The sequence below is a fragment of the Seriola dumerili genome, unplaced genomic scaffold (genome assembly GCF_002260705.1).
Source record: "Seriola dumerili isolate Sdu_G_001 unplaced genomic scaffold, Sdu_1.0 BDQW01000110.1, whole genome shotgun sequence".
NCBI classification, from domain to species: Eukaryota; Metazoa; Chordata; class Actinopteri; order Carangiformes; family Carangidae; genus Seriola; species Seriola dumerili.
In genome coordinates, this window is record NW_019174365.1 from 11,421,234 (window position 1) to 11,433,334 (window position 12,101).

General features: G+C 39.3%; 1 protein-coding gene across 1 annotated transcript; it reads right to left on the reverse strand.

Moving 5' to 3' along the window:
* Positions 1–2,514: 2,514 nt before the first annotated feature.
* Positions 2,515–7,598, reverse strand: LOC111223256. The gene is made up of 2 exons (XM_022747333.1): positions 7,328–7,598; positions 2,515–5,653 (listed from the first exon to the last, which is right to left on the reverse strand). Exon 2 carries the CDS (start codon positions 5,647–5,649, stop codon positions 3,856–3,858), a length of 1,794 nt encoding a protein of 597 aa, XP_022603054.1. The 5' UTR covers positions 5,650–5,653; positions 7,328–7,598; the 3' UTR covers positions 2,515–3,855.
* Positions 7,599–12,101: the final 4,503 nt, after the last annotated feature.

Consider the following 12,101-nt stretch of genomic DNA (forward strand, 5'->3'; position numbering starts at 1 on the left):
CCATTGTTCGTCATTATTGCCAGACCACCCTCTGAGATTCTTGGGCGTGTGTGTGCGTGGTAAAAACTGTTGAGAGCTTGAGTGAGAGTTTCTTCAGTGGTGACCTGTGCTCATGCTGAAATGTAACATATAATTTCCTCTTGTTTGCATGTAGACATACAGTAAATCAGTGCATGAGTTCTCATGAGTGTCAAAATGTAACAGTGCATGGTTAAAACTTGTAAGTTTTAGAGTGTAAACTTTGTAGAATATGGGATGTCATTTTGTCATGCCACAACCTTTTTTATGAGAACACACAGAGACAATATACCCTAGACTATAGCTTGACAAATGTGTAGATGAGTGGGAACATCCCATCATAGATAGACTGGTCTTCATCCAGTGTGCCTATTAGCCACTCTGTGGTCTGTCGGTCAGTCCATTTTAACACTGTCAAATATCTCAACTGTTGAATGGATTGGCACAAAATTTTGTGCAGACATTTATGTACCCCTTAGGATGAACTGTAATAAATTTGAACTTTCATCTTGCACCATCATCAAGCCAATTTTTAAGTTGTACAATATATATTTTATTGTTTTATGACTCATACTTGCACTTGCTCACTATAGAGAGTGGGTACCAGTAACACTGAGGTACGCGAAACATAATGCGATACAATTAACTATTTCATTTATTTACTTGTAATAGTTCATTCTTTACATGAGAGGGGCTGATTCAAGTCTTCAGTAACTTTTAAAGGATAATGCATGTAATATTCTATATTCTATTAATATTGTATAGCTTGGTATAGCTCACTCCTCTGTGCTGCAGACCTCCATTGTTGTCCACAAACATGGAAATGAGCCAAAACATAGCATTGGGTGACAATCCATTGAACACAGGGACTAGTTAATTTTGAGTTAATCTCACATACATGCCCTGCTGTATACTATGCACTAGGTGCATTAATTCACTTCTCTATTCTCCTACTCCTACACTTCCCTGCTACTTTAAAAAATGACTTGGCCTTTTCAAAAGTAATAAACCCTATATTTGATACTACTGTTTTTAAATATTTATGTCTTTAGTAGGAATTACTGGGCTTGAGGCCGAGTGCCACTGGGGATGACCCAACAGTTGATTTTGGTGTTGAGAATAAGAAAAATGTAAAATAACACCAGATGTTCAAACTTGTAGTTTACAAAGTTGTATTCTATTGAATTATCTGTGTTGTTTTGATTATACTGTGACATTGTTAAAACCTTACAGGACCGTAATGCTGATAATCTAGGCTTGCTACAAATGATGAAACAAGGATGAAACCACAACCCGAGTGAACAGTGATTTCATGCATTCTGCCTGGTATGACTAAATCACACAAAGGGCGACTTTAAAATCAACCAACGCACCGCCATCAGTCAAAAACGGCACACATCATCATGAGAATCTGCAGCTGTAAAATGATATATGCCATCTCTCTAATTGTTGCCCACACATCTGTTGTCAGTGCAGACAAAACCCGCTTGCAAAACAGACAACAGGCAGCAGAGTGAAGCAACTGTGAGAGAGAGGGAGGGAAGATGTAGGTAGTGATAGATTTACTGAGTGATGCGGTGGAGAAAACAGTATCTGAGATTTACGGCAGGTCTGCTGCCTTCGAGGCAGACACCTCCAGAGCCGTCCTGGCTCATTGCTATTAAGATTAATAATGCTAGTATTTACAAGGCCCAGGTCTCCCCTCAGAACCCCGAGGCTGCCCTGAGACAAACCACCAGCAGAACACAGCACAGAGGCTGACAGTGAGTGTGTGTGAGAAATGGGAGTGAGAAAACACTCTGTGCTTCAGTGCAGCACCACAGAAGTTCTTTGGGATGCTGCAGTTTTTGTCTTTCTAAAACTATATTTTATGTTTTATTAAATCTTTATTATCTTTCTTTATTAAATATCTTTGGTGAAAAGTGCTTAAGTTTAACTGATGGATAGGAGTTATCTGTTCCTTAAAGCAATAGTGCAAATATGTTTATTTGATGTTGAGTTAGATGAAAAGATTTATACTCACTCTCATTTTGTCCAGTGAATATAGAGTTATAGCCAGTAGCTGTTTAGTTTAGCATAAAGCATAAAGACTGGAAATTAGGAGAAGCAGCTAGCCCGGCTCTGTCTCTGCCTACGAGCACCTCTAAAGATCAAAGTTCATAGTTTAAACACATCAAGTTGCAGTTTTACTGGGGGATATGTGGGGAACTATTTCTTCCCTGAAGTCTCCACTTGTTGCCTGGCAACTTAACAACGACAAGACTCTATAATAACTGCTCCTGAGAAATAAAAATGCCTATGCCACAACTTATTGTTTTCCACTGTTTTTTTTTTTGGGATGGCTTGTGCTAAACTAAGATTATTTTCTTTAATTCTGCAGAAACCCACTTTTTGGGAGAGATTTTCTATTTCCTTGACCCGGGTATAAACTCAGAACAGACAAAATCTTCAATAAATACAATGCTTTTATTTACAACATGTAAACTGCCTAACAAAGAAGATTCAACCTCTTGTCTGTTAATATTTCATGTTGTGATTATAAAGTTGACACATACTAGTTGAAACTGATAAAAAAAACAAAACAAACCTACTACTTGAATACAAATTGTGTTTGTTAAAACACTTGAAAGTGTGTGATTCATTCACTCTTTATGCATTTCATTTTTTCACAGGCCTTGCAGTGAAGAGAGGAATGTGACCACAGTGAAACACAGCTGAGGAAGTTCAGCCTAACTTCAAACATTTCATGAGAAATTTACATTTAATTTTAATTAATTTACATTTAATCATTAAATTAATTAAAAAGCTGTCTGTTTATTTGTGGACTTGGCTATTGTAAATTTCCTTCTCAAAGAGTGAGAATCACAGTCCATGTGGTCAACAGTGTTTCCCCTTGTATTTTCTTCAGTATTATAATCAGTAGTGGCAGGATTGGCCCAGGGAGGGGTTAATGCTATATGTTCCGTACCGGAGTGCACCACAGTTAAATTGTGGCTTGTTTCGAAGGTTATGTAACCACTGTTACTACAGTGTCAAGTTTACACACGTCAATCAACTATAACTGACCACACGATCAAATGTCAGACTGACATAATGTTGAGAATATTAGGTGGCAGTCAGCCAAACATCTAGCTAAGCAGTATGTGATGATACCATGGATGTAGTAGGTTGTAGTAGTTGTATTAGCCTGGCGTTAAACAATATAGGAGAATGAACACAAGTAGTTTGTGTTTTGAACGATTTCATTTCACTAAGATTGTAGGCTCGGCTATGAAAATGTAGCTGAGCGAGCTTTCATTTCCAGCTGCACTGTGGACGCAGCACAAACTGTCCAAGTTTATTAGGCGTCTTTGCAAATGCATCACAGAGAAAGTAACTGTCAGAGGAGTGAATGATGAACGAAAGGATGATTTGCTTCTTTTTTTTATCTCTACCAGTTGACAATAGTAAGGTTGAAAAAAAATTATGCAATTGATCACTCAAAGGCTACCAGCAGCTACTGGCAACTTTTAAGGTGGAGTGTTTTCTTGCGTGTTACTCAATGCATGAGCTGATGTCGGATGTCTTGCATGACATTCACTTTAGTGATGATTGGATCTTTAAATGAAAAAATGTATACAATTTTCAACTGCGTTATGCTACATGAGAATATTACATTTCCTCACTTGGAGAAAAATAGCAGCCCAGTCCCTCGCCACGCATGATGCATGAATGACAGGCACACAGAGAGGGCCAGCAAAACATAGCTGGTAAAAACTTCAATAATTTTGCAGCAGCAGACTGCTACGGGAAACACCTGATCTGCTCCACAAATATCCAGATATCTCAGTTGTCTTTTTACTGAGACTCAGAATGAAATGAACTTTTCTTCTCTTCCTCACTCTCCAGCGGAGCAAACTCACAATCACCTGGCTCTAAAAGGTTGAGATTGACCTGTACTGCTACCAGTTTCTGCAACCTGTCAGCTGAGAGAGAGCCCTGGACCTTTGTACTGCAGAAGCGAGACCGCAGCTGCTCACAAGCACCTGTTGTTGGAGGGATCTGGAGTATAGCAGAGGCCACAGCGGACAGTGGCTCAGAGGAACACAGCCCTTTCCACCAGGTGGATGCAGACACGTGCTGGCATGAGCTCCATATCCCAGCTCCCTTCCATAGTCCCTGTTTGGCTGAGAACCTGGCAAAGCTGCCAAGCACCTTACCCTCATCAAGATTTAGATGGTGTGACAGGCTGGATATCACGTAGTAAGCACTGTTTATCTGCTCCCCGGAGAGTGTCTGCTGTCCAACATGTTTTGGATCCAGCATGTACGCTGCTGCGTGAATGGGCTTTACACAGAACTCCTGACACCTGTCTAATGATGCCATGACAGCTTTCTGTTCACCACTGTGCAGCACAGACCCAGGCAGGGAGGCTCCAATGTGGTATCTTAACTGACTGAACATGTCAACAACACCAGAGAGTACAGCATCTTCTCGTTTCATGTAATCAACAGAATTCCCAATCAAGTACAGCAGGTTTTGACTGCTACTCAACCCTTTCCAAAATGCAGAATCCTGTAAAGTGGCCCTGATGGATGCCTCAACAGTCAGTGTGGGTGAGACGGCCATCTCTTGTAGAGAGTTCTGACCCTCCAGGAGGCTGCTGAACATGTTAAGCACACCAGTCCAGTCAGAGCTTGTAGGCAGAGCCAGTGTTGTCCCATTAGACGTGTGGTTTCTTATCTTTGTCGACTGCCAGCATCTAAAGGTCTCTGCTAATATTTTTCGCTCTCTGACATACCTTACCACCTGCTCAGCTCTCCTGCACAGTGCCTTAATAGACGGCTGTGCCACCATGTCATCAAAGAGCTTCTGGATGGCACATGCTGTGCAGCCAATAGCTGATATGTGTGGGAAGGCTTCCTCTACTTGAGCCCAAGCTGCCATCATTTCTGGAGCGTCATCAGTGATGATAGCAAAGACCTTTTGAGGCCCCACTTCATTTATGATATCTTTCAGTTCCTCAGCAATGAATGTGCTTGCATGTATCTGCTCCTTTGTCTTTGTGCATTTATAGAACAGTGGTACAGGAGTCGCCACAATATAAATGATAGTTCCGGATTCTTTTATGTTCGACCAGCCGCTGCATATGATGCTGACACAGTCTGCTTTCCCTATTGCCTCCTGAACCTGGTTTTGTACTCTGTCATACTCACAGTCCAACAGATGAGAGGACAAAGCCTCTCTGGTGGGTGGGCAGTAAGCAGGCCGGAGCACGCTGAAAAATCGTTTCCAATAAATGTTGTCTGTGAGAGTGAGGGGTGAGGAAGTGGCATACACAGCTCTCGCCAGGCTCTCATCAGCATACGCCTGGCTGCGCTGATCCACTGAATCAATGAGAAACGGTCCCCCAGAAGTGGCAGATGGTAAAAAGGAGAATGAGGGAACAGGGATTGAGGCAGAGGAGCTCCCATCTGGGCCTGGTGACTGCTGTGAAACCACAGAGTACTCCTTGCATTTGTCCAAATGCATCTGCATCTTGGTGGCGTTCTTTGTGTATGTCCTTGAACAGTAGTTGCACATGAAGGTTTCCCTCCCATCTTTGATGGCTGGGGTAAAATGCTTCCACACACCAGACTGCAAGCGTGGCATTGTCCTGTATGTGTAAAATTAAGAAAAGGGAAAATATTACCTTGGTATCAAAGTGGTGAGTGGTGAACTGACACCTCATGTGTGTCTAAAGAATTCAGAGTAACTAGGACCTGGGGTGTTTTTAACCACACTGATGCTAATATGGTTTTAAGAATAAATTTATATGCTACTGAGGATGCGACTAACAATTATTTTCATTACCTGATCATATGTTTATTATTTTCTTGATTAACTGTTTAGTTGTTTAGTCTGTAAAATGTAAAAAAAAACAAAAACAAAACACAGCAAAAGTATGCCTATGACACCTGTCTAAATCCCAAGGTGATATAATTGAACTGTGTGCTTCACCAAACCAGTGCTGAAAAATCTCAAATTAAGCAATCAAGAAAGAAAAGCAGCACAGATAGTGACAAACTCAAATCTCAGTTCTGAAATTAAATGAAAAGTTGTACACTCAAATAGGTGCAGCTGAAAGGTGTATGCATTTTGTACCCCCTGTGCCAAACATAATGAAAAAAAACTCTTCATTAACTTGCCTTCCCATTTTTTGTCTTTGGTTGAAAGTATTGTTTTTCTTTCTTTCTACACATATAATATCACTTAAATTGCCTTATGACAAAGTTAGGACTATTTGCAATCCATTATGGCAGGTTGTCTACTGTTGGTGACCAGTTCAAAGAGTGAATTTTAATTCACTTTTCAAATATTTGCAGACATTAATGTATCTAGTAATCATCAAGCAAAAAGCAACGATTTGACAAAAGAATAAAATTGAATTACATATGTTATGGCACAACAATATATATGTACGTATGTATGTATGTGTATATATATATATATACATATATTTTTTTTTACTTTCCTGTCCTGTTAAACATCCACTACCCCTTAGATTTATCTTGGAACCCTTTTGGGGGTCTCAACCTCCCAGCTGGGAATCACTGTGTAGGACAATCATTGCATTGCAAGTAAATTACTGTTCCAAGCATTAGCATATAAATCAGTTATAGCTATTAATAAGAAAAAATTTTGGGTTGTCAGTTTGTAGAAAATTATCCTCTACCATGGCTTTGCATGTTTTTGTTAAGGTTCTTTTTTTATTCATTAGCGAGACCCCTGCAATGGACCATTTGACCACTTGCTTTCTCGGAAAGTGCTGCAAAAGTAGGTCTGTCACATCTAATTATAAATGTTACAAAATCATTAAAAATGGTTCGCATAATAATCCATCAAGTCTGCAGTTGTAAATGTTAATAAGCTGGATTTTGACCAAGATGTCCTGCAGACCTTTGGCAGGAGGATAAGTGGTTGACAGTCCATTAGAGATGTCTCCCTGATAAATGAAAGAGCTTAACAGAAAAGCAAAGTTTCATGCAGGAGGAGATTTTTTTTAACAACTGGCAACCCCAAAGGATTACAACTGATGTGCAAAGGATTATCAAATGATATATTGACAATTAATAAAGCAATTAATTACAACTTATAAAAAACTATAAATGCTGCCTGGTCTGAAAGATTTTTCACTAATAAGTCGCCTACTACACTTTCATTCCATTGTTCACAGGTTATTGGATACCTATCTGGTGCTAATTAAGGTGAAATTTTTTCTCAACTGTTACAGCAAATTGCACACTAAGCACAGTAAACAGGCCAACTAGCCATCAACTTATTCACCCACCTCTATGTATGAACACTTGCTGTGAATCTTGTTCCAGCTGAAGTTACTGTCACATTAGCTGTTTGGCTAACTTGACACCCTGCTACAAACGTTAGCAAAGTAGTCGAAATGAACAAAAAAGTCGTAACTCTCCCGGTAGTAAACTTTGACCAGATAGCGGATTGAATGCACATTGAAAGTATCCTGTGTTAGCATCACATTTAAGAAGCAATTTTGGAAAATGTGTCATTATTTGGCAAGAGAACTGGTTTCCTCGCCGTTGTTGTGAGAGTGCGGCTACTTCCTGAAACTGAAACCGAATGCTCCGTCAAGTACGGGAACCCACATGGATCACTAAACGAGAGTGCGACTGTGGAAATTGCAGGAAATATAGGGAAGTCGATGAGAAGTGGAAAAGTTTCTATTATACCGTTAAATGTATAGTGACGCTACAGCTGGATCGAGCCCACGGAAAGTGAAAGGTAAAAATATTGAATATAATTACAAAATACAGAAGGGTGATAATTTTACAGGGTTTACATTTGTAAAAACTGCTCAGAATTGCTCTCCTAGCTCTTGAGGATGGTAGGCTTCATGCACTGCTAGTGTCCTTTTTGCTAACTTTTATATTCTCAACAGTCAAACGTTGGTCACATTCTCTACCCTCTTTTGCTCTCCCACGTCCTCGTTTTTTTTCAATCTGACGATATAACCCCGCATTACAATTAATATTACCCTTAATATGACTTTATATGCTCACTATTCAAAAATGCTTTTTGATATGGAAAAAAATAAGATGAACGGTTGGCTGCATGGCTTTGTCATAAAGTGCTAACTTTGTGGAGTAAAATCTTTTTCACATCAGACTTGTCGTGAGGAAAAGCACAGGTGTAGTGAATATCATTAATTACAGTTGGGCCTGAGGTAGTTTTGCTAATTCCAGCAAGGGCCTTTGTATAGTCTCATGACGGCTGGTGTGGCTTCTTGGAGCCATAGTTTTAAAATGTAATTTGTGAAATTTTGTTTTGGTTTGTTCCCGTAGCTTTGTATATTGTTTCTATCAGTTATGATAACACATTTTACATGTTACACGCTATGCTTGAATGTGAGAATTTGGGGATAACGTCTGGCCTGGAAATAATAAGTTCTTAGATTCTAGACAAGCCAACACTTGAACCATATTATCCTAACCACTTAATTGTTGAAATGCTGAAATGTTGGCAATAATTCCTCATTTGACTCAAATGATGAGCTAGCTATCAACTAGCTTACTAGTGCATAAGGTCAAAGTTGAATTAAGAGATCAAACTGTGATGATTCTTTTCAATCGGCAGTTTGGGTAACAAACAAATATTTTCATAATCAATTAATCTGCCTAATATTTCCTCAGTTAATTGATAAGGCTAATAATTTAGTCCATTAAAGGTAATAAAATAATGAATAACATTATTATTTTAGTTATCAATTAATCAGATAGTTCTGTTTGATTAATATGTTAGTCTATGAAATATTAAAAAAAAAAATTGTGAAACATGATGTCCATCTCAGTTTCCCAGACTCAGTGGAACATCTTAAATATTCTGCCTTGCAAAAGCAAAATGATTGATTTTTTTTTCCCACAATTTTTTAAAACCAAGTAAGTTTTACAAATCTTGGGGTTTGTTTTAATTTTCTCTGAAACCTGATATGAAGCTGAAGGCCAAACCTAAATGGCCAAAAAAATATGTACTGTAAGTATAAAATGTGGACTGTATTGCACTAAATTAACAGTTTTGTAGATGATGGCAATACAACCAGATATATATCAATAAGTTTTTAAACACATGTAGGCTAAATTCTTGGCCCTTATATTCATGGTCCCTAAACTGGTCCCTTACCACTGGTGTAGGTCCGTGCTGGTCTTGGTGTTAATGGTCCACAGTGATTTGCTCTAACACTAAATGACAGTGATTGTCTCTAGCTCCGGGTTACATTTCAGTACCATGTGTCTGTCATTAGAGACATTTCTGGTGTTTATACAGTGCCCAGGTTTTTGTGGCACGGTGAGTTCAGCCAAAGCAAACTAACTCTATCTAATTTGGGGGCAATTCGAGCTGTGTAATGTCAGGTTATATCACAGCTCTCTTCAGGCGGCAAATATTCACATTGACACGCTGCAGAGAGACAGAGAGCAACAGGACCTCTCTAAAGCTGAGCGCTATTATTTTCTTGTCTCTCGTCTTTGGATTAAGTCGCCCAGCCCTTTTGAGAGCATCAGTGTTTGAGCCAGAGAATTAGGAGTCCAGACCACAGGGACACCAGTAGAGAGGAAGCAGGGTGATGTCATGACATGGCAGTGATGGAGGATGATGTTGGTTTGCTGGTTAGTTGGGGGGGGTTTGGCTTTTCTCAAGCCTGCTCTGGTCTCATGGGAATTGTTTTGCCATTTATTTAGAGGTTGTACTTTTTTCATACTGAAATAATTTGATAGGAAATTCTATTGGGAACAGAAGGAGAGACATGATCAAGATGTCTTGGAGTAACTGAATTTGATTTAGAGCAGAGAAAAGCACATTTTAAAGTATGATAAATGTTTTGTTTTTTTCCTGGTTTCGTTCCAGATTTAGTTGTTCCCCCAAGCAAAAACTTCCTCTCTAATCCCATTTAATGTGGAACTGTAACAAGTTGACATACCAAAAGCTGCTTCATGCTGGCATCATGATTTAACTGCCACTCTCACACACAAGTATTTTTTTGTGTCAGAATACAGTAACATGATCTGCCAAAAACTGTACTGATGACATATAAGCCCTGTCTATCTGTAGGTTGTTGTGGAAAATTTGGCTCAAAGATTAAAGTTATCGTTTAAGATCCAAGAAGGGCTTTCATGTCTTCTCTGTGAAATGTCCCCTCTTTATAATGCTCTGTCAGAGTCAGACTTAATCTGACAGCACTAGCTTTGGATCCAAACACTTTGTGACATAAAAGCCTTTCAATTACCCTATAAAATGCACTGAAACAGCTCCACACACTCTTGACTTAGGAGGCCATTAGGCCACTCAATAGAGATGAATTAAATGGGATCATTTTATTCCACTGTAATGGCCAGTCTCTGCTTCTCGGCGCTTAACGCTAAAACTGCATCATGGAGACTCTGTTAGCAATTACTTGATTAATATCAGAGGTTGTCTACTTTTAAACAGACTGAAAATAGCTGTAGCGAGGTCTTTGAGCGCAGTTTATGGGAAAACATCACTTACTGTATGTGTAGGCTGCATGCTCTGCCTTTCGACAATGGCGTTTGTTGTTTTGGGAAACACCCGTTTCATTTGTTCTCTCTGTGGTTGACACGTATTAATATAAAAGTGCTTCCATATTGTAATAAAGTTTGCCTTCAAACAGTAAGAGATTTTAATAGATGTTAGTGTCCTCTTAGTGTTTGTTTTGCTTGTCTTGGCTGGAGGACACGCTGAGAGCTCTCTTGTTGCTCTCAGCTTCTGCTCTGTTCAGTGTGTTTTGTTACCTCAGTAATGCTAATTAATATCATATTAATTTGACTGTATGAGGGAGTATACTTCATTCCTTTTACGTAAAAACATTTCAGGTGTACATTCATGACTGGCATCTGATTCAATTTGGTAAACACCACCACAGTTCAATTCAGTTCAATTAAAAAGCCAAACATTGCTGTCATCATTTTTCCAGCAGCTGTGCAAAGGCAGGACAGATGCATCCTACAGCCTCTCCCCAGGAAGCAGTTGGGATCTGTCCATGTCAATTATAATCCACCACAACAGTTGGCTGACTGCGATTCATTATCATAAGGTAAGCATGAGCAGGAGCACATAGATTAATACAGGATTAAACTAATTAGTGATCATCAGCCCATTCTTGAATAAATCTCAGGGCTCCACATTTCTATCATTCTTCTACCCCTGTGTGCAGTACCTTTACCACCCAGCAGAGGCCACTGTGCCCAAGCACCTCCACAAGATCTTTGACATCTAATCTACATCTTTCTCTCAAGCTCACAGGTGTCCTAAGTTTGCAAATGGTAAACATGCTGGTGCTCAAAATGAGTTCAACACCTTATAATTCACTGCATTGGCCCTGCAGTAGACGCCAATTTGGCGAAGCTCATGATATTTGTTTTTTGAGACTGATGTTTTAAGTTATGGTCATGTATGAGGCTATAGATTGAAGTGCTGTTAAGAAACTATATCATAAATGTTCTTTATGATATGTTTGATTTGCATATATATATACTTGTGTAATTATACATGAGTTAACTTTGCATCTCTGACAGAAGCATCACTAAAGTGTGAGTGTGACCACTGAAAAGTCAAAATTACACAAACAGCCACACATGTCAAATTTAGCATTTGGAAGCATTTGTCCTTCTGACCAGAGTGTCACTATTTTTGAAGGGAGTTTTAAAGGCAGGACAAATTGCTTTAACACCGGTTTTCAATGAATGGCAAAAGTCTCAAAACCCATGACAACAAGAGGAAATGCCTCTTTAAGCATAATGAGCATGGTCACAAGAAGACCCTCATGATGGAAAAAACACTTATTGGATTATTTACTGAACAATACACGTCCTCTGGAGTCAGCTTTGTTCCTAGTGGCCAATGCAATACCTTGTTCAATCCTGGTTGAATGTGGATTCATTCTAGTCAGGTCCAGGTATGTTCCCATGCTACTGCTCCATGTTAATATGTCTAATATTACTGCAGCTGTGTGTTACTGTTAAATCTCTCACTGCATCAGCCTGCGTGCCTCCTGTCCAGGGGCCACAGATGAAAATGCTTTAAGC